Below are 26,235 nucleotides of genomic sequence, written 5' to 3' on the forward strand. Positions count from 1 at the left end.
AAAGGGCATTCCATCATTCCATTTTTTAGTTATGTATTCACACTCTCCTGTTAATCTCTTGGACCATGGTAAGATTTTCTCTGTTCACATTTTTACGACTGTCTTTTTGGGCTCGCCATCTTCGAACATTACATTCTGTAACACCACAACTCGAGAGTTGTTTGACTCTGCTGCATTGACCACCATGATCTTAAATTTGGTATCATAACTCCTCCTCAGTTGTTAACTTGGTTAACTTGGCCTACCTCTTACTTTGTTCAAGATGATCACTGTGTCTCTCCATCTCGGCTAGTTGTGAAGGACAGTGGCTCACTTTAGTCAGGAGGGGAACACTTGTTTTACAGATATCTGGCACCATCTGTTGTTGTGAATGCATATAATGACATTTAAAAATCTAGACCGCGAATATCAGACAACCCCACTTTTTCAGATGTATTTCCAGGAATTCGGACCAATATGGAATTATGTCAGCTCTCTCTGTTCTAACCCTTCCTGTCTATCTCTGCTTTGAACTTTATAATAATGAGTGAAAAAAGTCCTGAACATTCTTTTAAATTGATGGTAAACTTCAGGCTCGCTCACCGTGTTACTCTGAGCCATCAGACGCCAGTTTGATCCCCATGTACTCTTTGGATGGATGGATCCAATTTATTTTCATTTACTGCACATAGCTCTTATCGAGGCTTTGTAGTTGCATCACAAATCTCCCAGCAACCGGGTCAGAGAGGTCCTTTTGAGGATTGACTGTGCACAAGCAACACTAAACACATAACAAGTAAAACACATATGAAAAAGATAGTCATGGCACCCTGCGCTGTAACAAAATAAACTTTCTTGTGTTTAGCCCTCATCTCAACTCTGAAACATTGTTGATGGTTTGAAGACCATCTGTGACCTGTGCTAAGTTTCAAAACATTAGTTTGGGGATTTGGGGATGCTTCTGGGTGCTCTGAAAAATCATGGAGTCTATCTTTTTCATAAATAAACTGCTGGTTTTTGGCTGACTGCAACTCACATGGCAATATGTTAATTCAGCAAAAGAGGTGTTAAAGCATCTCAACTTGTCTTGTGAGGCATGCTTGATCTCATGAGACAGTCTGCTTAGCTATTTGGAGATGTCCAAACGATGTGTTTTTTTCAGTCCATAGGGAAAATAATCTCAATATGCCTTCCTATAGTTAGTGCTTGTTCTTTCTACATGGATTGGAAGGTCTCACTGCAGAGTCCACAAACATTTTTTGGTAGTATTTCATGTTTTCAGAGTGCTGAATAGTCTCCTCCAGGCCAGCCCACTATTAGGCCTTTTTCATACACATGTGCTGGCTTGGATGGACTCAGTTTGACAGGGCTACCCGCTTGAAGATGTGCCTAACTGGTGACACACTTGTCTTGAGTAGAAAAACAGCAAACTGTATACATCATGGCTGTAACTAGTCGTCAAAGGCTGTAAAATTTTCACATTTAATTTTCTTCACAGTAAAAGTCCCCTATGAGTTTGTCAGTGGAAAGCTTTTAATAGTAAACAGCAGCAGCATGAAATGTTTTCATCAGCAGTAACTTAACGCAGCTCCAATATGGCTGAAAGTGGTCAGGAAATGGTAAATCTAAAAGTACAATCAGGGATGCAGGAGAGAAACTAAACAATTCACAGAGATTCAGTTAGAAGCTACAAAAGTAGTGAGAGCTGAAAACACAGAGGCTTTTAAAAACGTCATTCTCACTGGTCTCCAGCACAGACATGAGTTGAGTCTTGCAACACATGCTTGTTTGAGGGGGCAAAGTGGGGAGAAGGGGGGTTGTTACGGGGTGGCTGTGGTTGGTGAGATGCCACTTTGGCCTCTCTCTGGAAATGGTCCATCTCTCCAACGACTCAGCACAACTCAGTGTGTTCAAACTGGTAATGGAAATACACATCAATGTGGCATGGTTTGACTCGGCATGGCCAAAAGTGTCAATGGAAAAAACCCTATATGAGATTACATAGCAATTGTAGCACTGAACATTGAGCTGTGATGATTAGTTTCATAGCCAAAATAGGTGCATCTGACTTTCAGCCCATTCATGTCAATGTCCCCAGGTCAAACTTGGGATGTCGGTGTGAGTTGCTTCCTAGCTGTCTAGCTATAAGACTACCACTGAGGGGGTGCAGAAGTCATTAATTTTATATTCTATATATTCAGTAGTCAGTTTATATTCTATACATTCTATACACAGGGCCAAGCACTGGGTAAATGTGATGTGTAAGCAAGGCAATAACAATAAAGTGAGCAGATATCAAGCTTAGCTAGTTATTAATAATCTGATGTTAATTGAAATTTTAAGGAATAGTTTAAATTTTTTTTCAAATATGCTTATTTGATTTCTTTCTTGGTTTGAGATGAGAAGAACAATATCAATTTAATGATGGAGTGTTAAAGGATAAGACTATTGATTTTCTATATTTTTCTTATTGTTCTCTATATTATTCTTATTATTGTTAACAAATCTCATGTGCAGAGCTAAACCAACAATAAACTCATCTCAAGTATTGTGTGTGTATCCAAAGCCTGATATATATTATTCATCTGTGCCATAGGCCTCCATGTCTAAAAACATGTCAAAAATATGCTCTTTTATCCCCCAAGGCAGTGATTACTATGGCTTGTTTAGAAATAGCTCCATAGAGTAAAAACAGTGATAAGATTGTAACCCCTCAGTGGGATGCCTAGTGCAGCAGACGCCACTGCACATGCACGGGCTTCACTTGCTTATTGTTGCTACATATCACAACCCCTTGACTTTGACTTTCTACTGATGTTCTTTAAGAAATGTATAATGTAGTACAAAGTCAAGAGGTTGTCATATTAAGCACAACAAGCTAGCCAAGCTCTGCATAGCTCTGCTAACTACAGAGTTAGCGCCAGGGTGGGGTCAACCTGTCTTAGCAACTGCTTGCTTGGCAACCAACACTTCTAAAGTTCATTAAATAACAAATTGTATTGTGTATGTTTAATCTGTTCACAATTAAAAATGTAAAACTGTCACTGCAGCCAGCTGTTGTTCACCAAGAAATTGTTTAAACTCTCTCTAAACCACAAATAATTGTTTTTCCATTTTCTTTGTGTGCAGATTGAATAATGTATATACAACATGTTAATCAGTGAGCTTTAGAGATGTTGATAGTGGTATTCTTAAAGTTGGACAGTGCCTGAACCTCCAGTATGGCTGCATGAAAGCCCTCTGTGAATGGACTGCAGGTACAAAGCGTTTACACATGTGTTAATGGGATATTGCATCACATTGGTTGCATGCTGGTGATCTTAAGTGAATCACTGCTACATTTACACCCCCATTTAATGTGTTTTATCTTATCAAACACACACACACACACACACACACACACACATAAATACACACAACCTTCTCTAGCCCCTCCTCCTTCAGACTGATGACATCCAGGTCGAAGTCTGTTCTCAAGCCATTGGTCCGGTTGAAAGTGATTCTCCCAGTCAGGCCATCCCAGTGGGCCTAAAAAGACAAAGAGAAGAGAGAGGCATCAAGTTTACATCTCTGCTTTCAAATAGGTTTTTGATGTCAGTGTTAGAGGGGAACCAGCCAATGTGTGACACATACTCTTTCTATTTCTCCCTCTTTCACACACTGTTCCTGTTTGTACAGTCTTCCCCGGCATCAAGGTGCCTACACAGACTCTGAGGCTGCATTTGTAACAGTGGGAAGGCAATTACTCGATCTTTACAGATATTTAGGGATGTGATAGGATACAATGTAGCATGAAAGTGGCTCAGAGCGGGAAGGTTTTTTTTCTCAGGCACAGCAAATCATCATAGTGTTGCTCCGACTGGAAGCCAGGGACTTCAGGGCCTATCTTTAGTTAGAGGAGTGGGAGTCACAGATCTGGAAGTCAGTACAGTCAACTGTGCTAGAAAGCATTTGTCATACTAGTTTGACTCAGAGTCTAAATGCCTGTCCATTGATACCACTGTTGTTCACTGATACAGTGCAACAGGGCTTATTAGGAGTTACTTGTTGATATCAAAAATAATTTGTGATGTTATCTCTTAAAATCTCTTTCAGTGAGCTAACAATATGTAAATTTACTGCTATTTCACAATCAGTCAGTCTTGACATAGATTGAGTGGTCTGGTAAGGATATTCATGGTCCTCAGAGGAAGAGTCCTGAAGATTTTGGGACCCACTACCATGCCACTGCAACACTATGCACCTCAAGTAAAATCTAAATGTATTTTCTAAAACATAACAAATCCTAAAAGTTGGATTGCAATGAAATTTGCTGAGCACATTCATGTTCTCCAGAGGATGAACCCTTTCTATGCTAGAACACTACCTGGTCCCAGATTTGCTAAATGGTAATTTGATTAAACACATTTTAGGAATATTCAACATGTAAAGACAAAACTGGACCGATGAAGTTCTAAAAACTAGATTTTTACAACGGGATCCTCTTCAATACATATTTAGGTAATGAAGCAGGACCCCCCCCTCCCCCCCCCAATGCTGCTATGTCATGTAAGTTGATATTGCGGTTTAGGGGTGCATGTTTCTAATCATATTTTCAATTCAACTAGCAGAAACCAGTTTACAAACAGTAAGCCTGGAGCTTTTGCGGCCCTTGGAGTTATAGGTCACCTGGCAGTTTCCCACTTTGCCTGGCAATCCAGCTGTGACTGCCATACTCAGGACCAAATGTCACTGTGTACATATTACTGTATATCAGGAAGAAATGACCAGAATCCACAGAATCTGCTGACATTCACTATCCTCAGCAGATAAATCTGATGTTTCTTGGTGACCTCTAGACCTTTCTTTTAGCACCACCACCAGGCAACCCTGCTTTTAAAATGACATTTAGTGTGTGGTATCTTAAAAACTATTAGACAGATTTTCATGGTATTTGGTATGCATATCCATGCTCCTCAAAGGATAATTTTATTCACCTCCTGGTGTTTGTAGCACCACCATCAAGCCAAAATTTCCATTTGAGCAAAAGAGAATAAAAAAATCTAACAGCCAGTGACCCGTTTCATGAAAGTGGTTACACGCAGATTGCAAAATTGCATTGCATTAAATTGCAGATATATTTGTGGGTCCTACAGTCATCTTGCATGCCCATGCATGGGTCGCAAGTATGTTTAGTGAAATGTGTTAAAGTTGTTGCGAGAGGCAATGATCTCATATTTGCATGTTGCAAATTTTGTGAAACGGGCCCCAGATTTGAATAATCCCAAAGCCTGTTTCCTTTAGCACCAGCCTCTGAAAAAAGGAAACAAAAAGAAAGAAAGAAACAAACAAACAAACAAATAAACTAAAAAAAACATTTTCAACCCAACAACATGTAAGACTCTAAATCATCTGGCTGTTGTTTGTTTGATATTTTTAGGTGTGACCATTGCTGCCTCTAGTGGCTGTTAGTGGTTGTTTAGACTATTAGTCTTCTTTTTAATCAAACTGGTATGCTTAATTACTTTTCTGCAGGCTAATAATGATAATGTCAGTCTACCCCTTTGTGTGCAGATATCAATTTAAACATTCTCTTAGACTTCATCCAATGATGTTTCTTTAAATGAAATTAAATCTCTTTGTGGCAGCATTTGATACACAGCGAGGCTACAGAAAACATAACAAACCAGGTAAGACCTGGTTGCTTGTGTATGTTTTCTATTTTCAGTTTAATACAACCTATGGCCACTTTTATTTAATAAACGGTTGACTTTCTTTGTTCTGTGACACTAGTGTTGCACCAGTCTTTGCAGAAAACAACTTTTTTTGTGTGTATGTCACAACAAGCTAATTAACACCTCAAACAGCAGCGACAGGACAGAACCTGCAAAAACCCTCAGTTCAGTTGTAGAATACTGATTTATCACAGGCACAGTGTGACCTTGCCTTTTTTAGGGGCTGACTTGACTCAAACAGGTCACAAGATTCTATATCCTGACGTTTTTCCTGCTGTGCCCCAGGGCAAAGCATCTAACACCAGCCGGTCAATACTAGGAATGTGCAGAGAGCCCAGTATTTGTATTTGTATCTGTATTTGTTGATGCAGCAAAATTATTTGTATTTGTATTCGAATAAAAGTGGAAAGAGACTTAAAAATCCTGTTTTCTAATTTTAGAAAATTGAAGTGTTACAATAAGTGTTCATGAATAAACTACCTTATGAAGGAGGTCCCCACACCAGGTCTTGAACTGGAGTCTCCCAGATCATAGACGACTGCGCTGACTACTGAGCTAAAACTTTACTCATCACCTTATTGCAGACAGACCTCTACCTATTTATACACCCATAACACAGACACAGCACACTGTGTAATGTGTTGGGAAGAATTTCAAAGGTGATTCTTGCTTTGCACTTTTTATTTATTGCTTATTTTTTACAACCTAACTTTGCGGAAAGGAGAAGGGGAACAACAGGTTATGGAGAGTCCCTTGGGAGCACTTTGCGTGTCTCAGTAGCTCAGCTTTATCTCTGGCTCCAGGAGTGATGTCCAAATAAAGAAATATGAGTCATGTAGCAGGTGGATGTGACTCCCCTCATTGAGACCTGCTGATAGACATAACAACGGAGCAGAGGAGAGAGACTGAGATAGCGTTGTTACCGCCTGGTACTTAACACGGTTTTTGTTTTTCTTGACGAAAACAAATAATTTTTAAAATATTTGTATGAGACAAATATGCCAAATAACGTATTTGTATTCGATCACACCCCTAGTCAATACTCACCAGCTCAGTGACTGTGAGTCAAGTGCTGAAAACTGGGATGCTGGAGCTTTTAAAGAAGGTTTTGGTCTTGCCTAAAGATTCTACAATAGAGGTACTGAGGGTGAGAGCTAATACAGCATCCATGGCAGCATGGATCTATGTGTGTGTGTGTGTGAGTGAGAGAGAGAGTGTGTTCCATTTCTTTATTCCCAGTAGCATAACATAGCAATATGTTTTCTTCTTCTACAATAATTGAATTATTTAAATGTGTTAATTATTTTGATGTATGTTTGTTGTAGCCTACAGTTTATTGATGAATTTTAAAATGTATTTGACCTCTTCTATCTGTCATCAAATAAAGCAACTGTAAAATGAATAATTCCCAATAGCGTAACTAAAACAATACATTATTATCCAAAAATCATTTTTAACTTTTACTTAATCTTCTTCTTCTACAATAATTCAATAATTTATATGTGATAATGATTTTGTTGTTTATTTGTTGTAGCCTACAGTTTATTGATGAATTTTAAAATGTATTTGACCTTTTCAAATGAATGTAATGAAATAGCCTAAAGCAACTGTGAAATTAATAAACTCCATAAACTGAATTTTAAGTAGTTATTTTGTCAAGTCTTACTTATCATTTAAAAAAAAACAGATGAAAATGAACAACTTAAGTGCTTCAAGAAATTACATTTTAACGACTGCTGGGGGTGAAAATGACCCCCCCAATGGTTCTAGTGGGTGTTGGGATGTTGGTGGTTCCAGTGTTAAATCACTAATAATAACATTAACCATTGCTGTGATAACTATGTGATTAAACTCAGCAAGCTAGCTGACCAGCATGGTAGCTAAAGATAAAAATCTGCTTCTCACTGAGTTCAAACAAGATAAAAAACTGACTTTCAGCTCAGTTGTATCAGTGTCATATGTGGTTATTTTGATAAAATAATCAATTTGGAGGTTTCAAAACTTAAGATTGAGCAACATTTCATAATTTTTTCAGTTCCTTTGACCACAGTCATAGAGCAGTGACATCACATGGTAAAAAGGCTAAACCTGATTGGTCTTCCTGTCTACATTCTAAGCACTGATTGGTTCTTTGCAGACGGAACCGTATAGCACCGAGTTTGAGATTGATTTTTGAACCTTTTCTTTTCTCAAATTTTAGGGCAAATAATGCAGAAAACAAAAAATAAACCTACAGAAAATGTCAATAACTTGTCAAATAATAGTTTCATGTGAATAAGTATTTTTTGCCAAAAATGTCAGATAGAAGCTTATAATTCTGAGGTCACAATTTTCTTATTTCAGTGTTATGTACACCTTCATACCGTTCAGTCTTATTTTTCCTTCATACTTTTATTCTTGTCACTTGTAATATTTGTAATGTATGTAATGTAATGCTTTTTTCCAGAGTTTTCAACCACATCTCATTGTGTTTCTCATTGGAAGTTGTCATTTCTCCATAACAACTAAGCAAATTCCATCCACTGATGAAGAGAGGAGGAACAGGGAAGAGACCAGGCAAATGGAACTTGATTTAAGATAAGATTATCAAATCAAATTGACGTTACCCTAAATTTGTCAGCTAACTATTTAGAAAGCAAGCATTTAACATATCTCCTACATGCTACATAAATATTCTCTACATTGCAATCACAATCATTGCAAATGCATATATATTCCATTTCTTACAACAATTAAGAGACATTATAATATGAGTCCTTATCTACAGCAAAGATCCTGTGAGACGAAATATTTAAAAGATGGAGTCATATAAGCTTGAGCAGAGCATTTCTGGATTAGAGCAAGTGTCATAAGTGACTATTCTACACTGTAGCCATTGAGCTAAACACTGTTGTCTCTTATAAATGCTGACATCCTCCTGTGTGACTCTATAGACTCAGAGAGCTTCAAGTCAGAGGACAAAAAAGCCCAGAAGCAGCAGATAAAGTGGAGATGAGGGGAGAGGAGCGAGAGGAGGGTTAGAGAAGGTTTGCATGGTGAAAAACTATGTGCTTAATTTAAATCTGTCCGAATTTATGTGGTTTCCATTTTATGTATATATATATTATAGTTTTGGTTTCCATACAAACCCTCACCATAAAGTAGAGTTTCATTCAATTATCTCTGCAAACTGAGCACTAACAGGGTTAGAGACCCCTAAGTATAGATTTAATCTCTGGCCTTTCCATGGACAGAAAGCTCTGAATTAGCTGTGCAAGCTTCATAAATGCAGGAAACTGTCGGGTAATTACCAAAAAAAATTTAGATAATGCTGTGTTTTTGTTTCTGCACGGATGATTAATGCTGAAAATTAGAAAGCAGGCTCAAGATGGCTGCCATCCTCAGGGAGTATGTGCTGTATGTACACATACTGGAAAAATGATTTCCATATAAATAAATACACAGATAAATCATTGCTATTTATTCATATTCGCCTCCTCCTTGACTGGCTCAGCCTTATTTACATTCCGTCCCCATCTGCTTTCCTGAGAGCATGTGTTTTCTGTGTGAAGGTGCTTGTGTATGTTGAGGAGGAAGACAGAATCAGGAGCAGGTAGAGGCCGCATCTACCTCTTTGATGAGGGCCATGAAGCGGTTCCCGAAGCGCCAGGGCTTGTGTCGGTTGCACTGTAATGAGCTGACAGTGATCTGCTGAGACTGCTGCACAGCCACGGCCACCACGTGCACGGCATCGTACATCAGTGCGGCGTCCGTCTGCAAAGAGGAGACAGAAGGGGAGAAACAGAGCGTCATTAACATGGAACAGATCGCTGAGGCCTGGCAGCGTGGATCTGTTGAGAATCAGAGAAATATCAATACTATGATGGCTGAAAACTTCACATCAGAGCCCTGAAGTATGGATCTGCATGCTTTCATGCTATGGACACAATTTCAGTGTTTGATGCACTGATACTGAGACTTTGTGGAAAAAAAGCTTTCAGAAAAAATAGTTATAATATTCAGCAAGAAAAATAAATGAAAATAAAAGTATAACACAAAGCACAGCACAAACTTAGAATATGAAATAAGCACGAATAAATCAAAATGAAAAGGACAAAACACTTCCAACAGCTGCAGGGTTATACAAATAAATACAGATATGCTAATGCCAGTTTCAACCTATGTTAAATAGATTCCATGAGTGGGAAGTATGGGAAGAGTATTGATTACTGAGGATTAACAGTTTGAGAGTGTAGAGAAAAAAAAATAGTGATCATAATCATGAGAAATAGAGAAAAGAGAGAACATATGCACACAATTAATTTGGGTAACACATGGAGATGCATTTCCCCAAACCTACATTTTCTGCATATTTGTATTTATTACTGAGAAGTCTGACATAATGGTGCTTTCATGTGCATACTAAAAGGTACTGAAACATATAAAAGATTATTCATACGAAATAAATCACATAAAATGTAGGACTGATGTTTAAAAATCAACCTAACAATATATGAATTAATTGTGCAATATCTGTGGGAATCTACAGTATCTGTGCAGTAATGTGTGTGGTACAGTAGAGAAACTTTATTATATATCTCTTGATGTAGAAACAGGTAGGTATAGTGTATGTGCAATACTTCATAGAAATATAGGGATATATGTATATATATATATATATATATATATATATATATATATATATATATATATATATATATATGATATGTGCGTAATGATAATAACTACCACTACATTATTACTAGCAACTGCTACTACTGCAAGCATAACTACTACTTATTAACTATAATAATAATAATATATTTTTTGTTAAGTTAAGGTCAAATGCTGGCTAGTCTGAGGGTGTTGTTTATGTGTCATAATCACTATAAAGCCTATTTAATTTTTTAAATTTGGCCCCTTAATGACAAGACTGCACATTCTATAATATGTATTTGAATATTCTTGCCATTTGTAAACTCTCAAGGTATAAAGCTTAGTCCTAGTCAAGAGTATTCAGCAAACCTAATGACATGAGATACACGTTTAGCTGCAGCTCTAATTCACAGACTAAAGTCAGCCAACACTCTTAAAGGCCTTTCAGAAACACTGAACTAATGTAAAAATATGAACGCAGTCAAGTATGTACACACTATAGTTGATGCAATAGTGGACACACTATGCATAATTAACCCATGTCTGTAATGCTGGTTGCACAGTTGACAGGAGTTTTGGGTAAAGCTGTTGTGAGTACAGTCAATGAAGATACTGTTGAGACCAGGAGCAGAGACTGGAAGTAAGCAATTGATCAATTAAAATATGTAGTTGATAATGTTGATATTTATTACAGCCACGAGGAACAGTTAGAGCAAATTAAATAAGCGACAAACAAAAGGCTCTCAAGCTCGATATACACAGACGCCCTTTTCTTTTCTATGTGCTACAGAAAACTTACTGTTTCTTTCTCTCTCTCTATAATAAAGTCTTGACAGTAAACAGTCGGTCAAAACAGGGGAGTGTCACCGAAGCTATCAGAGAAGTGCCAGTCATCTACGCTCCATGAAAGAAGCCTATAATTCTGCAGTTCCTCAAAAAAAAAAAAAAAAATCTAATTAGTGTTTGTCTCGCTTGATTGAAAAGCAATCAAAACAGCTCTCCAACAGTTGTTGCATGGAAATCGTGCCCTCGGGTGCAATGGGAAAGCATTGTCCTGCAGGAAAAATCACTCCCAAACCTGTCATTTTTCCCCATTTGAGCCTTGATTGAGCATTGCAAGGTTGCAGCTTAAGATTCCTGTTTGGTAACAGTGTAACAGTGCGGTGAACACACTCCAGTGACTATTCGGCATGTGTGAGTGTGTGTGTGTGTGTGTTTGTGTGAGGCTGTATCCATATGCATGGTAGATGTCCAGAGATGTTTCAAAATCAATCGCGGTCAATAAGCTTGCCTTCTAGACATACAGACTGGCTTCAGTGTGTGCCCACAGGAGTGTGAGGTATTAATAATCTGTGTTAGAAAAAAGGTGTTGAGGCAAAGGGAGTGTGAATTTATTGCAGTGTGGGTGTCACCTGGAGGCTGTTAAGTGTGTGTGTGTTGGGGGTTAGACTGGTATGCTTTGCAGATACTGGTGTCATCCAGCAGTGGTAGGATGGATATGATCCACTTTGACTGACTGCATGGTTACTATACAACTGCCGATTGCTACACTGCCACAGATTTTGCCAGATACTTCAAAAACGCAAGTAAAATGTTATGTCTGTGGATCAGGCTAGAAGTAATGGTTCACCAAGTTCAGAAGGGTTCATCATCTGGAAATTATAAATATCCACACAAACAAAAGATAGAAATCCAGCCATCGCATATCTTGTGTACAACATAGACAGTTTACCCTGAGGATGTTGAGGAAAGCTCAAGGATTGTCTAAAACGAAGAGGGTTCATCCTGTGGAAAGCAGGGTTGTGTTCAACTAATTCCATGGCAACCTACTTGTTTCATTATACTTTACTTTTGTGGTACAAGTAGAGAAAGTGGCATCATGGTAGTGCTTTTGAAAAGCTCATTGAGTGTCCAAATTGCTCAAAGGAGCAGTAATGTACTCAGCTCTTTATCATAGCAACATGCTTGTTAGTTTTTTTATGTTTTAAGGTATGAGTGGAAATTTGGCCTGATGATGGGACTACAGGAAAGCTCAAAGAGTCATCGACATTTCTCCAACTGGGACCATGAATATCCAGTTTCATTGAAATTGTTGTCGAGCACTGATTGAACAGACAGAAAAACATATGTTGTTATCAATGTAAAGAGAGCCAGTGGTAGTAAAGACATCTAAATTGCTTGTGCCCAGTGAATAGCAGTCTCTCATAGGATAAAAAGGTCTTGGTTGTTGCTTACATCTAGGCAATTATTTACTATGCATTTATCACAGCAGAACTCCCAACCAAAATCAAGTCATTTCAAAGGAATGACTGTGATTGGTGGATTCGCTCACAGAAGCAAAGAGTCCAAATTTGCATGACTTTTGAGTTTTTACTGTTTACCAGTTATAATCCATCTGACAACACTGAGAGAGACCTGGAGAGTCCAAAATGGAGGAATCCATCATATTAACTGTGTTGAGCTATCCAACTTTCTGTTACAAATGAGAAGCAACAGCAGCGCATTGTCCAATTGTTCATTGTAACCTTGCTGCTGCTTCTATTGGCAGGGTGACTTTCTTTATCAATGCCTTTCAAAACTTCAAAAAATGTAGACAATTAAAACTACCTGGTTGAGGTTAGGAAAAGCTGTTGGTCATGGTTAAAAGATGTTTGGAGGAGATGGGATGCCAACCATGGTTTCAAAGTTATTTGCTTTCTTGACCCAAACATCCACACAGACCTCCTCATCCACACCGATTTTGATTGCCACAACAGTGTCACAATACTTTTCACAACCGCAAGAGGTTCCTGTCAGGAAAATGTAAACATTGGTCATTTGGACTGTTTGAACAAACAACCCATGTTGACATTGTTCTATTCGATCGGAACTTCACAACCCCACTTTAGTCCAACACTGCTTTGTGCGAAAGAGTTAAGCGTGACTGCCAGCTTCATGGCAGCACGTCTTTCTCTCAGTGCTGAGGGCTGCAGCTGCAGCTCTGTGATGTTCACACTACCATCCATTCTCTCCACTATAAACCACACAGGCCCACGGGGACCTCATAATAACAATGTGACACCCTGTCAGTCAATCACAGCGCTGATACTGTGAACATGAAAAGTCAGTGGGATTTGTCTGGTAGTAGAAGTGAACTTGTATTCTCACCCACATAGCTGAGACTCGCCTGCCATAGCCTCAGTTCATCATTATGTGTATTTTGGGGGGGTTTATTAAAAGGCTAAATTGACAAAAAAGATATTCCAGTTGAAGCTTTTCAGTCAATACAGTGTCAAAGTTAAGAAAGTATTTCATGAATTAAATATGCTCTTAATTAAAATAAGCAGCCAAATGTATTCAGCAGTGTGCAGGAGTGAGTGAAGACGAGCAGAGGCTTGCTGGAGGAGTTCTGGCAGCAGAGGTTTGTGTGCCTCTCTGCTTCTCCCCGGTGCGAGCCTCACAAGTACCCGTCAGGCAGACTCGCAAATGATTTAGCAACACCGGCACTTCACTCTATAAACATCTCATTAAAATCAATTATGTCACTCCTGAATGAAATTAAAGCTAAACGCTTTAAAAGCTGCTTTTCCCTTGTGTCAGCCAAAATGAGCATTACCCCTGACGCTGTCTATTTTTCCACCTCATTGTTGCCTCCTCTCTATCTCTCTCCAGCTCATCTAACAGAGAGAGAGAGGGAGAGAGATTTATTAAATCTCCTGAACTCAGATTGATTTCAACAGTTTTATGAATTGTTAAAATGCCCAGGCCTGACTTGGCGGCTGCAAAGGTCCGCCCCCACTCCCCCCCCCCCACCCCTAACCAACCAGCTCATCAACATCGCCATGGAAACAAAGTGGCAAGAAATAGCTTTTTTCCAGACTGGGGATAGGGTTATTATTTCCTGACTCTGGTTTGCAGTGAGGTCTTTGTAATTGTACTCTACACAGAGCAGAGCTCGACACAGCTGATGAAGAGGTCACTTGAATTAACTTGAACCTTAACTTGAATTAAAGTTCACGAGCAGGTTTTGAAGATTGATATAATACCAATATTGTGAAGTTAAACTAGCCACTGGCAGTATTTTGTACCATTTTGTGTTACTAGTTTCAGATTTTTCAATTCCTGTGCCTTCCATGCAGTGTTTAAAAGAAGTGAAACCATTCTCAATGAAGTTCTTTCATCATTAAAACACAATTCGGGGGCCAGATTTACACAGAATAGCAGTGCAGGTTTGGAACCTGGAGACATTCTTAATTTGACTGACAGGTTTTTAATACAAGGACTAAAGCTAGACAGCACCTTAATCAGAGATGGGCAATATGGGCTAAATCTATCACAATATCTATAAATTCTCATGTAGTAAATCCTCTGAAAATTCAGTTGATTAAATGCTTATAGATACAATATACAGACAGGAATGTCTGTTTTAGTTAATCCACCACATTTAATGCCTGACAGGTATATAGTTACACTGATGCAAAACTCATTTATAAAATCCTATTATATACTGTAAGTAGAAATGATTGTGCTCAGCCAAAACACATGGGGGGGCGTGAGTAACCAAAGTCAAAGTCCAAAGCACAAAAAGGGGTTTGTGCACCCAAATCAATTACATATTTTCTTTTTATTTCATTTAAATTGTCCAATACAAACAGAGGGGGAAAAAACATTTCAGCTCTGCCCTCTTCAGTGTGCAATAGTCCTCCAGTTTGCTGGTTTGATCCTCTTAACTTTTTAACAACAATGGGTGTCAATCAACTTATTACCAACAGGTACACTAAGTGGCTACCTGTAAAAAAGAAAATATCTAATTGGTTGGGTGTGTTAATCACGTATTGTGCTTTAAAATCCCATTAATAGCCAAGTCCTGGCTTGTTAATTAGCAACATAGTCCACAATAACCTGTAGTAATAGATACCTTGGTATTAACAGTGTGGTAAAATATTTATTAGATTACAAATGCATATCATCTCATGGTATAAATCGGCACACTGTCCAACCCTAATCTTAATGTACACTATAACTGTTTTATGATACTGATAGGTTTGTCTACATCAGTCATTTTTTTGTAAAGTGAGGAGTAAAGCTGGGTCTGTATTATCAACATTTACTCCTTTTTGGCCTGGAGTCTCCTAGTGAATTATACAACCCTGGAAAATATATGGATTTTCTGCAAAGAATGACAAGGAAGATGTGGGTTAAATCTGTGTGCCTGATTGGCTTTTCATCTATATATAGCATACATGTGATAAATCACAGGTTACCCCTACACTTCACTGTAAGTAGGAGTGAGTCACTCATCTTATTCTTCACTTTTAGGTGAAGAACTAGATTGGCTCTTTAGACTACTCTTAAATGTAATTCTTAGAGCCTGCTAATTGTACAGTATACACTGAGTTACCAGTTTTTTAGGTACACCTGTACAATCTATTGCAATGCAGTACAACTACCCAGCAAAAAATCCTATATTTGTGAAGATTGCAATGTTTAGTTTTTGTTGACACTGTATCAGTCAGTCATGTTTTGAGTCTGTAGTTAGTGGTGTTATTACATTTTGAGGTGTTACTCTGTCTCCCTCATTTGTGTAAATGGGACTGGAGAGAAAAAAAAAACATGATGTATTTAAGGATTCAATCAAAAATATGCACAACAAATACAAGTGACTTTTTGTTCTGTGATCATAGTAGATCCATCACATTGGCAGCGATCCTCATACAGTAACTGGCTGATATCTGATTCCTATAAAAATCAATGGGAACACATTGATTTTTATAGGAATTTCATCACACAGTGATGAAATTCACTGCTGTCCATGTTTTATTTTGGTTTTTTTTCAAAAGTTACATCAGTCGTATTGTATGTGACAGATGCTCAAACAGGAAGAAAAAAAAAAAAAAGGAACAAACAGACAGAGGTCGATCCTAGCCCTTCCTAAAATTTCGTAATGGGAGACAATGATGGATTTATTTTGATGTTCCTCTCGGAAAGCAAAACATGAGGCCAATAGCAGGCATCCAGAGTCTGGGCTAGTAATAGAAGAAAAAAAGGTGGGGGGGGGGGGGGGACATTTTTATGGCTGATTCCTTAAGCAGTGAAGGGTGGCAGTTGCAGCCGGAGCTCTGCTGGTCACGTAGAAAGCTGTGGTCACGCTGCTCTGGCTCTTTTGATTGAAACATAAACACCTTGAGAGATGAGGCCACACTTAGGAGCAAACCAGGGAAAGTAGGTATAGGAAGAGAGTGTGTGTGTGTGTGTGTGTGTGTGTGGAAGGTTTCACACTAGACCGAATGCCCAAAGCAGCCCAGTACCCTCCCTCCCTCACTGCTCTGTGGCTACCCGGGCCCCTCCTCCCTGCTACTTGAAGGGATTAAAAATTGAGCATGTTTTGTACTCTTTTGGAATCTCTCAGAGGCCTTAGTCATGACTAGGTCACTCACTGCCATCAGCAATACTTGCTATTCTCAGCATTGTACACACAAGCTGTACTCATATGTCATAAATTATTTTATCCAGAGAATTCTGGCATATTCTCTGGTGTCAGGAGGGACAGAAGTAGCTAAAAATGAGTCCGTTACCTGCCTGTATGTGTGCTTGCATCCTGATTTAAGGAGGAATATGCTGAGTGTGGAAATATGAGGTGTCATTCAAGTGAAAATGACCTAAATTCACCATCAGCACTGGGCCTCATTCAGCATCAGCGTGGTGAACAGCTCCGACTGCAGACAGCTCCTGGTTATGTCTAATAAACTTACCAGATTAATAAGAGGTTCAAAATAGCACAACTTCAACTGAAATTAAATCATACCTCATCTCTTTAATTTAAAACATGATTTCAATTTCACACTGGTATTGCACCCCTTTCCATTATGCTCTGACAAATTTGTTTTTCAGATAATGATTCAAGATTAAGTCAAACACTAACCAAACGATTTAATACATTCTATATTATTTCCAGATGAATTAGAACAAAAACTATTCAAATAAAAGATCCTGACCTCATAACTACTAAGCAACTAAAAGTTGCTTTCCAGCGTCATCCAACACAATCCATATGACTGGTTTCTTATCTGCTGACTCTGTAGTTAGAGTTCGGTTAGGTTTAGACAACTAAAACTGCTCAGTTAAGGTTTGGGGATGATTGAGGTCTAAAGTTAGGAAAACATTGTTGCCATGCTATTAAGAAACCAACGTTTATTAGAGGGGGAGTCAAACACTGTCTCCAGCATCACACACTTTGTTGATTCAACCCTCCGACTCAGCTGCTGTCCTAAGAGGTTTTGTAACTGTATTAACAATGTCACACTACTTCTGTCTTCTCAGAGAGACATTCATTACTGTGATGACTGTAAGAGATGCCTTGTCAGAAAAACATGCACAGCTTCTTTCATGTGTTTTATCAAACGACCAATGCTATCATTTTTCTAGTGAGGACAGTCTAGAATCAACAATCAAATCAATCAAAAGTATGAATGTAAATATTGACCTTTGGTCTACAGAGACTGTCCTCCAGGAAAAATGAGAGCCACAATAATTTCAGCAAATCCACAAAAATGACATATATATATGTTCAAGAGACAGAGCCGTCTAGTGGTTGTAGGAATTATGATTACATCAGGAGCAAAGGAAGAAGTCATGTGACAGTGTTATACAGCTTGCAGATGGAGGTCAGTGGATGGGACAACAAAACGTTGGACACTGACAACTTTGGCTTCTTTTATGACTGCAATGACTTATTTTCACCCAAACCATGATCTGTCCCTTAACTTAACTAAGTAGTTTTTGTATCTATAACCAAACTTTTCCCATAGTGTTCTTAGATAATAAAACAGATTTATTTGTCCAACAGTGATATGAAACAGGTCTGGGGGTACAGCCAAATGATGTGGTCCCACGGTTAGGGACGTCAGATCAGAAATATTTATACGTGTTATTGTATTATTGTTGTGTAGGTTATGGGATAGTATATCGTTGTTTCATTTGGAGGACTTGTTGGATATACACTACCAACCGTCATCATTAAAACTCAGTTTAAGGTGTGTCTGGCAACATTAAAGGGAAATTCTGGTATTTTTCAACCTGGATCCTATTTTCCGAACATTTTGTGTCTATGTGACTAATGGGGACAAAATTTTTGGAACTGGACCAGTACTGAATGAGAGTGCTTCAGCTGGTAGCCGCAAGTCGGGCTGCAATGTAATCCTTGGGGGCAATTGCAGCCATCAAAGTACGTCCACTAAAAGTGCTTGTTTTTGCCACTGATAGACTCAGATTGTTATTAGAAGTGAAAGCAAAGAGTAAGAAAGATATAAGTGGGGTCCAAGATCAGAGCTTATGCTGTGTTAGAACCATAGACTGTAAAAAAAATATGGACATGGTCACCATGACATTGACCGATTGGTTTGTGGACTGCCATTTTGAACCCTCAAGTTTGGCGATTTGACCGTAGCCATCTTTGATTTTTGGAGCCAGTAGTGACCATATTTGGACAAGGTGGAACTGACCCTAGTGCTAGCTGCTGGCTTGGTTAGCACAGTGCATTTGCAGTCTATGGTCAACTATGCTAATGCTAATGTTAATTTTTGCTAATGAAAACAGGCTTAAAACCATTACAATAAAATGCATTTCCAGAAAGATTGACCAGGTGAAGCGTGAAATAGCGAAAGCTACGCCTCTACTCCCTGAATCCATGGTTACATTACGTAATCAACATTGTTGCACTGGTAGCGATTTGTCAATCACAAGGTAGCCACACCCTAAACCCCTGCTTTATTGTCTATTTTACTCTAAATGGGGCCATAATTTACTAAATTAACATTGTGCTGTATTGAAGAAGTGAGAAATAGGATAATTTTCTTGTAGACTTCCATACAATCGGACTTCTTTCTGAAGCCAGTGGAGTCGCCCCCTGCTGGCCAATCAGAAAGAGGTTTAAAGCACTTCCGCATTGGCTTCACTTTTTAGACTGTTACACTGTTACATTAGAGCAGCACAAGCACTTTGTTGACTGTCATTTCATTCACAAGTATGGATGATGTGTTAACCAGTCTAAGAGTGACATGATGCTACCTAAATGAATTAATAAATAGGAACCAGCCTCATTCAGCCCAGAGGGACGGTCTTACCCCTGTTGCAAGAAAAAGGCTGTTTAAACCATACATTAGATACATGCAGCTGTAGAGCAGGTTACTGTGAGGGATGACATATACATGAAGACAACATAAATAAGCTTTATGCTAACATAATGTGTATGCGGACAAACACTCAGATATTAGATCAGACAAATGCTGCAGTGATCTGGTGAATGCAAGACCTCATGTATCCACCCTGGGTAGATGTCTATAAACATCCTTATTCATATAAATATGTGCATGTGCAGTATGCCATGACAGCCACATTAAGTCCAGAGAAGAGAAGATGGCAAGAATTTTGGTAAAAATTTGTAAGCAAGGTGTTAAATATAAAAATAAGAAAGGCTACAGCAACTTTAAAGTGAATGGTTTATACATACTAAATTCTGTCCAGTGGGTATTTTGGAGGAATAATACTAGAGAGTGGAAGTTGTGTGAAACTTCACAACTAAGGTGTAAAAACTCATAGTTAAAGTTTCACGATAACCGAACTCTCACTGGTGTAATTAAATACACCTACATAAATAAAAGATAACATACGTGTTGAAGTGCTGTAAAGCTTTTGAAGTGCAGTGTGCAGTTCAGAGGTTAATGACATGTGCGTGTTCCTACTGTAGATCATCATACGATTGACTTTTCTCCTATTTTTAGTCAACAGCTTTGGTGATGTCAGTCACAATATGTGCAGGAACACCCACTGTGCTAACAGATAATCACTGTTGTGTTCTCAAATTGCATTTTCACAGTAATCACTTTTCTCAATTAATCAATTGTCTCCTGTGCTTTGATGTCATTGGAATGACAGATTACAGAAATGGATATATGTACTGTGAAAACACTTGAATTACAAGGCGTGACAATAAGTCTATGTGCATCAAAAATAGATATTTTCAAAAACAGTTGTCAATTATTCCTGTTAAATAAAAGCTTTTAATGTAACTTCTCTCCTTGCTTTGCCTGAGTGCCTGAAGAATGTTTTCTTTTCTATTACAAGCTTGTTCGTCTTCAAGGTTTCCTCGACTTGCTGCATGTAAAACCAAGTAAATGCTTGGCCTCTTCATTTTTCATTTTACTTCTGTGATACTGATTGAAAGTAAACAGCTATTCTACTTTTGGGGAAACTTACCAGATAACCAGACTATTCCTCTGTAATAATTACCAGACATGTGTTACTTATTGTTTCTTATATAGCATAACTCTTCTTAAACAGAGGTACTCAAATTACAAAAAAATAACTCACTTGAAACTTGGGTCTTATAGTATTATTCCAGCAAAGGAGCACTGGTTAGTACATAGACATTACATAGATGAAAAAGGAAGAAAAGGGTATTTTTGTGAAATATCAGAAACACTCCTTTTCATCTCAGCGGACTGGAGGGGCGTGTTGGTGTCTGTGTTTGATTGACAGCAGATGGCCAGCTGCCAGTGTCAGTGTTACACTGTAGGGAACGAAGACAAAGTAAACAAACTGCTGTAGCTGTAAGTCATGGACAGACAGTGTGTAGTTAGCAGTGGTACTGAAGAGTAAGAACCACACCAGAATCTAACCAGACTGAAGTGACAAATGCAGATATGTTTACATGCTGTTTAATGTGCTGCAGCTGAGCAGCTAATTAGCTATCTAGCTGCTAACTGACATTAGTGGTGCACTTTTCCCTGGTGAATGTTTGTTTGGTGGCACGTTCAACAAGCTAAGACACATGTTTATATTTTTAAGTTAGATAAGAAGGAGACATTAGCAGTAAAGCTAATGTGGATTGCTGTTCAGAGTCTGTGGCTCTTGTGTTGGGCAGCAGGGTGCAATCAGGCTCAGTGTGACCGTCTGCTCTGTCTATGGTAGAAAACCATGTTACTGCTTTATGCTAGATTTGAGCTGTATGGACACAAGTTCTCCATCTATGTAAATGGTAACTAATGGTATTCTGTCAAATTAATGCAAAACTAGGCAGCACCATCATGAAACCAAAAACTATCAAATATATATTTCTCCCTTTTCTGTATCCCATTTTTTTCTCAAAGGAGAACGCAGGAAAAGTGACAGATCAGATATGTCTGCTGTAGAAATTGTAAAAATGCTATTTAATTTCAGTTGGACTTTAATACTTCAATTCATCGGTAAACAATTTTATAAATTCTAGAGATCCAAAGACAATCTTTGAACCCTGACAGCTTTTACCAAAAAAAGGCAATGATTAACTTTTCCCTTATATCCCGGGAAAAGTCATCAAAATTCATGGCAACCAAATTCATTCAGGTGGCATAACAGCAAAATCTTTTCCCCGGGTCCCTCACAAAGACAAATCTGGCCATCCGTGCATATCTGTGTGTTGCTGCTTGCAACACAGCTCAACATATTGTAACAGATACTCAATGTCTGTTACAATGTGTAGACTGGAAACCTTCCATTCCAACAGTAAACACAGCTACATCCATATCATTCCTCCATGGTGAGTGCTTTTCATCTTTGAAAGGCTATGCAGATCCTGATTTATAGCTTAGAGCTCACTTTCCTTTTTAGGAGTTTGGTTTGCTTAATTTAATGTTGGAGTGTATATAGATGATTAAAGTTCTGTGGCAGCTAACTACTAATGCTAACTACCAACTTCTTCTTTATTCATTCCAAATAAAGCACTAATGCTGTGGCTGCTTTAAACATCAAATATGTCCCACAGTGATGGACATATTTTTCTGATTCATTACATGGCAACACTATAGAATTTTTGCACTATAAAATCAAGTGCTGCCAGTTCAGAAAACATGAACGTATTATACTGCACTTCAGACAGCACTCAGTGGACCTACACCAACCATACAATGAAATATGTTAAATATGTTGAATATCAACTTAAACAATTAGTTTTCAGTCAAATCTAAACATCTACAGAGAATTTGTTTGATGACTGTGTTTCTATGGATAAAACATGCCCCATATATCTGTTTATATCCATTTTACATTTATATTTTACTCTTCTTTTTATGTTCATTTCTTAAAATAAATTCCCTAAAATAGCCTAAACACAGGCAGGGAAAAACAAGAGTCTGATCCCTCCAGCCGACATCAGCGGCAACACCATTAAAGAGACGACAGTGACAGTGAGCGAGAGAGAGAAGAAAGAGCATGTCACTTATTCCCTCCATTAGCTTCATTAGTGCAGGAGGATGAGGCAGATTAAGACCGCAGCGGGTTGGATGATGATGCGATTTGGCAGGGTTATCTGTTATTTCAGGCCCAGCCATTTTGGCGCCTCTGTTTGGGCTGGGTTATAATGTGATGTGATGCCCAGGCCCTCAGGGGCCGCACTGCTGTTGCTACCAGCCTCTCTGATTAAAATCTGCTCTCACCAGCCAGCCTCAGTCTGGATGCCCTCACGCTCCCCGTTTCTATCCAGCACCACAAAAGCTTTCACTTCCCATCCCACATGATCAGCATGGAGCCATGGAGTTTAAGGCCAGACACTTCACATGCTCACACCTGTGCACTATCCAGAGCTCGGCGAAGGAATTGCTTCTTGTACAAAAAGGTTAAGTAAAAATAGATAAATGCTCCATTGTGCTCAAGAAAAAGTTCAGCTTTCAGAATGTATCTCATGTAAAATAACAGAACTATTAGCAGTTAAATTCACATAATTATCCATTATCAAAAGTAAACAATGCTCTCTTTAGGAGTGTTAAATTACTGATGCATTCACCTATAAGTTTTTTATTGCTTACTCAATAAAAAATCATCTCTACTGAAACCTCAAATGGACCTGTCATATGTCTACTGCCGTACTGTCCTACATGAAAAACCTACAAAAGTCTATTTAGAATTCATACGTTTTATATATTCATGTTTTGATATTGATCCCCTTTGTTGTCCACCACAAGACTGTAAATACTGGAACCAGTGACCATGGCTTCAATTTCAAAGCATTAGCTGATGTTGTCACTGATCAAATTCAAACCCTCCCTGAAATACAGAGGATGCATTTTTCAGACATCTATCTTATACATTTCTGACACACTTCAGTTTTAGTTACATCGACAGCATAACAGTAGGATTCAAGTCTATGTTATTCCGACCAACATGTGTTCAGGTCTAAGTTCTGCCAAAACACACCTGAGCCCCCAGCAGTACTGTGGCTGAACACATCTGGTGTAGACACTGACAGAGGAGTGAAGCTGTTAGTATATCTAAATAAACCAGGGGCGGATCTAGGATGTTCCTAAATCAGGGGCCATAAAGGGGCCACATTTTACACAAAGGGACCAAGTATATATCCAACAGCCATGCACAGCTCCTTATTCAGTAAGGTGTATATACATTTCACCAGTCATTCCTTGTTTGCCTTTGGCTCTATAGCAAAGACACACATTAGTGAATATATTTTGCTAATTGTGTCTTGTTCAAGCACATGGTGCACTTCTCAATTAATCGATTAGTTATTTGGTCTATAAAATGTCAGAAAATGGTGAAAAATATCGATCAGCGTTTCCCAAAACCTAAGATGACGTCCTTTTATGTCTTGTTCTGTTCACAACTTATAGACATTCAGTTTACTGTTATTGAGGAAGAATTCAAGTATTTGCTTAAATAATCTCACATCAGTATGTCCATTTGTGATCTTCAGTGTTGTGTTCTATAGAATGCAGTTATTTCTACCTGTTATCTTGCTGTGTCTAAATGTTTTCTGACCTGGTGAAGAGGGCTTGGAGCTGCCCTGGTCTTGACCTTGGCTGGCTTCTGCTGGACTCTGTTAATCTTTGCTGTGACACTGCTCTGAGTCATTTTCACTGGCTGGCTGGCTGGCTGGGCGTCTTTTTGGCCAAAATCCACAGAATATCCGCCTGTCCCTTTCTTTTAATACTTTCTAACTCTGCCAAACAATATAGTTGACACAAAAATGCAAATTACTAAGCACTGCATGTATTAACATTATTCAAGCCGGGACTCACTTCCTTCATACTTTTTCAAGTGGGAGATCAGATATTTCCTTATTTCCCAGGTGTCTGGGACGCAGCATTGGTTTTATTTACTTAGTAATGACTGTGGCATGACTGAAACATTATTTCACAAATAAGAAGTGCCTTTCAGATGATGAGCTTGTGGTTGTAGGTAAACAAAAAAGAGCTAAGTTAGCTAGCAACTGTATGTGAGAACAAGCTAACAGCAAGCTACAGTACATTTCCAACAATAGCATAGTTAACTAACTAGTGATGTAGTGGCTTGCTGCTACCTAATGTTTGACAAACCTAAGTTCAGTGACTGCAGTAAGTAAAAGCTCTTTCACACGTTAACACACACTAATGTGAGGAATCCTAATTTACCATGAAGTGTCTGTGGTGGATGGGACAAATCCCGGTGGACCAGTGGAGTGCCTGTCACTCAGAGTACACATGAGAGCATGCTGAATGCCTGTGTCAGGCAATCACAGCCAAACGCCTTCCTCTCACTGCCAGCAGGGGGAGACAAAAGTTCCGCACACCAGCTTTAACCGTGTTAGAGTGTTGAGGAATGAGTTTGTCGCAGCTCCCTGGCAGCATGAGTGGAAAAATGAAGATGCAAAGTCTCCAACTACACCACATTCAGTTACAGGGGCTGGAATAGCTGAAATGTGTTCTGGGACAAAGCTGTGGAAAGAGACGCTGGTGTCGAGCCACACATGGGTTACACAAGAGGCTCCCTGATCAGTCTCTTCAGATAATGAGATAAGACTAATGCTACTAATTGGTGCTTAAATTAATAGTGTCTGCTTATTGGGCAACTTCATGTATTAATGGTTTGACCACTATATTCGCTGTGGCCACTTGGCTTAGTAGAGCATTTTTGTGCAAAGTCACTCCTGCAGATATCATGTCACCTGTAAAAACAGCATATGTATAAAGCCTGAGGGCAGAGGTGAGAGGTTCAGTTACTGTTCAGTTCAGTGTGGGAATGGGCCAGATGCTGATTTAAAGAGGACCTATTACGCTTATTTCAGCTCTAAATTTTTATTTTTGGACTCCACTAGAGTAGCTCTGCATGATTCCAATTTCAAAAAACTCCTTATTTATCTTATGCTGGCCCTTTATGCAGCCCCTCAGTATACACAGAGCCCACTCTGTTCTAATTGGTCAGCTTTACGTATCGGAGTTGTGTAACTTTACTGTCATTGCAAACCAAACATTTCCTGCTTTACTGCTTCAAATTAAAAGCTTTTAAATGACTAACTAATGGGAGACTTTTATTGTGAAGAATTTACAGGAAGAAAAAACATGTTCCATGAATTAGCAGAGCTTCATTAGTGGTGCTAAAAACCGGTCGAAACAACAACATATGGAGCTATTTGGAGCTATTTGTTCAGTTGATCAGTTAGAAATAATGCAGGGAGGAAGAGTACAAGCAGAAACAGCCACAGTGAGTTGTTTTATGAAGAGCTGCAGACAACCAGCACACCTCCAAAAGGTAAACTACTTATTTTACTTTGTTGTGCTGTGTAATGGCGTCGTGGCTTGGCGTAACTACTCTCAGAGCAGAGCAGCGAACTCTGGTTTGACTGGTAGTTCAAGAACAAGCACGTAAGTTGAGATAGTTTTGTCAACAGTTTCCAAGGTCAAGATTTAACTGTCAAGCTTTAACTTTTGTAAGTTATCTTTACGATGCTCCTTTTTGTCACAATTTTTCACATGAAATAAATGGCTTCCTTTTGCATCTTCTTTTGAAACACTTCTAATTATTTGTCAGTGTGCAGGCAATCGTTTTATGAAATAAGACTTCTGATTTTGGCCACATACTCCTGACACTATCTTTTGAAAAGAGAGCAATCAGTCGATGTGGATGA

General features: G+C 38.7%; 1 protein-coding gene across 5 annotated transcripts in view; it reads right to left on the reverse strand.

The window, feature by feature from the left end:
* The window catches only part of grik2 (glutamate receptor, ionotropic, kainate 2), a 288,725-nt gene that overhangs the window by 105,083 nt on the left and 157,407 nt on the right, over positions 1-26,235 (reverse strand). For all 5 annotated transcript variants that reach the window (XM_044359252.1, XM_044359255.1, XM_044359254.1 and 2 more), the window contains 2 exons: positions 9,303-9,446; positions 3,400-3,507 (listed from right to left, as the gene is read on the reverse strand). In XM_044359252.1, the coding sequence (XP_044215187.1) occupies positions 3,400-3,507; positions 9,303-9,446 (252 nt within the window). The remainder of the gene's footprint in view (positions 1-3,399; positions 3,508-9,302; positions 9,447-26,235) is intronic.

Source organism: Thunnus albacares, chromosome 8 (assembly GCF_914725855.1).
Source record: "Thunnus albacares chromosome 8, fThuAlb1.1, whole genome shotgun sequence".
Classification (NCBI taxonomy): Eukaryota; Metazoa; Chordata; class Actinopteri; order Scombriformes; family Scombridae; genus Thunnus; species Thunnus albacares.